The sequence below is a fragment of the Plasmopara halstedii genome, assembly GCF_900000015.1.
Source record: "Plasmopara halstedii genome assembly, contig: Scaffold_287, whole genome shotgun sequence".
Lineage (NCBI taxonomy): Eukaryota > Oomycota > Peronosporomycetes > Peronosporales > Peronosporaceae > Plasmopara > Plasmopara halstedii.
The window spans coordinates 940,321-940,702 of NW_020187208.1; the positions used below are offsets into that span (position 1 = coordinate 940,321).

At 43.2% G+C, this 382-nt stretch overlaps 1 protein-coding gene across 1 annotated transcript in view; it reads right to left on the bottom strand.

Moving 5' to 3' along the window:
• Nucleotides 1-265, bottom strand: part of PHALS_05081 (uncharacterized protein) — a gene marked incomplete at both ends in the record, with an annotated part of 570 nt that extends 305 nt beyond the window's left edge. The window contains one exon of the mRNA XM_024722822.1: nt 113-265. Coding sequence (XP_024573860.1) covers nt 113-265 — 153 coding nt within the window. The remainder of the gene's footprint in view (nt 1-112) is intronic.
• Between the last annotated feature and the right edge of the window lie 117 nt (nt 266-382).

The window sequence follows — 382 nt, forward strand, 5'->3', positions numbered from 1 at the left end:
CTTTATTTTAGTAGTACAGCACACACCGTCAGTTTTCAAGCTTAAAATGCTAAGAATTCCTACATCATATATAATTTGTCGTATTTTTCATCATCAGCCCAATTAAACGTACCCCTTTAATGAAGAAGCGCTCGCCCGAATTGGCGTTGTAAAGTTTATTTCCGCGCACGATGATCACGCCATCGACGGCTGCGGCTGTCGTAGTATGCTGCTGCAGCGCGACGGTCACCAGCAAGGTCAGCAGTAGAAGGTTCCGTTCAATCATTATTAGGTCGAGAGTCAGTCAGTGGCTTTTGGCTTCGATTTTGCTATGGGCGACTACTCGGAAAAGCAATTCGAAAAAATGATTTATGTTTTATGATAAGTTGGCAACTGCTAGTAC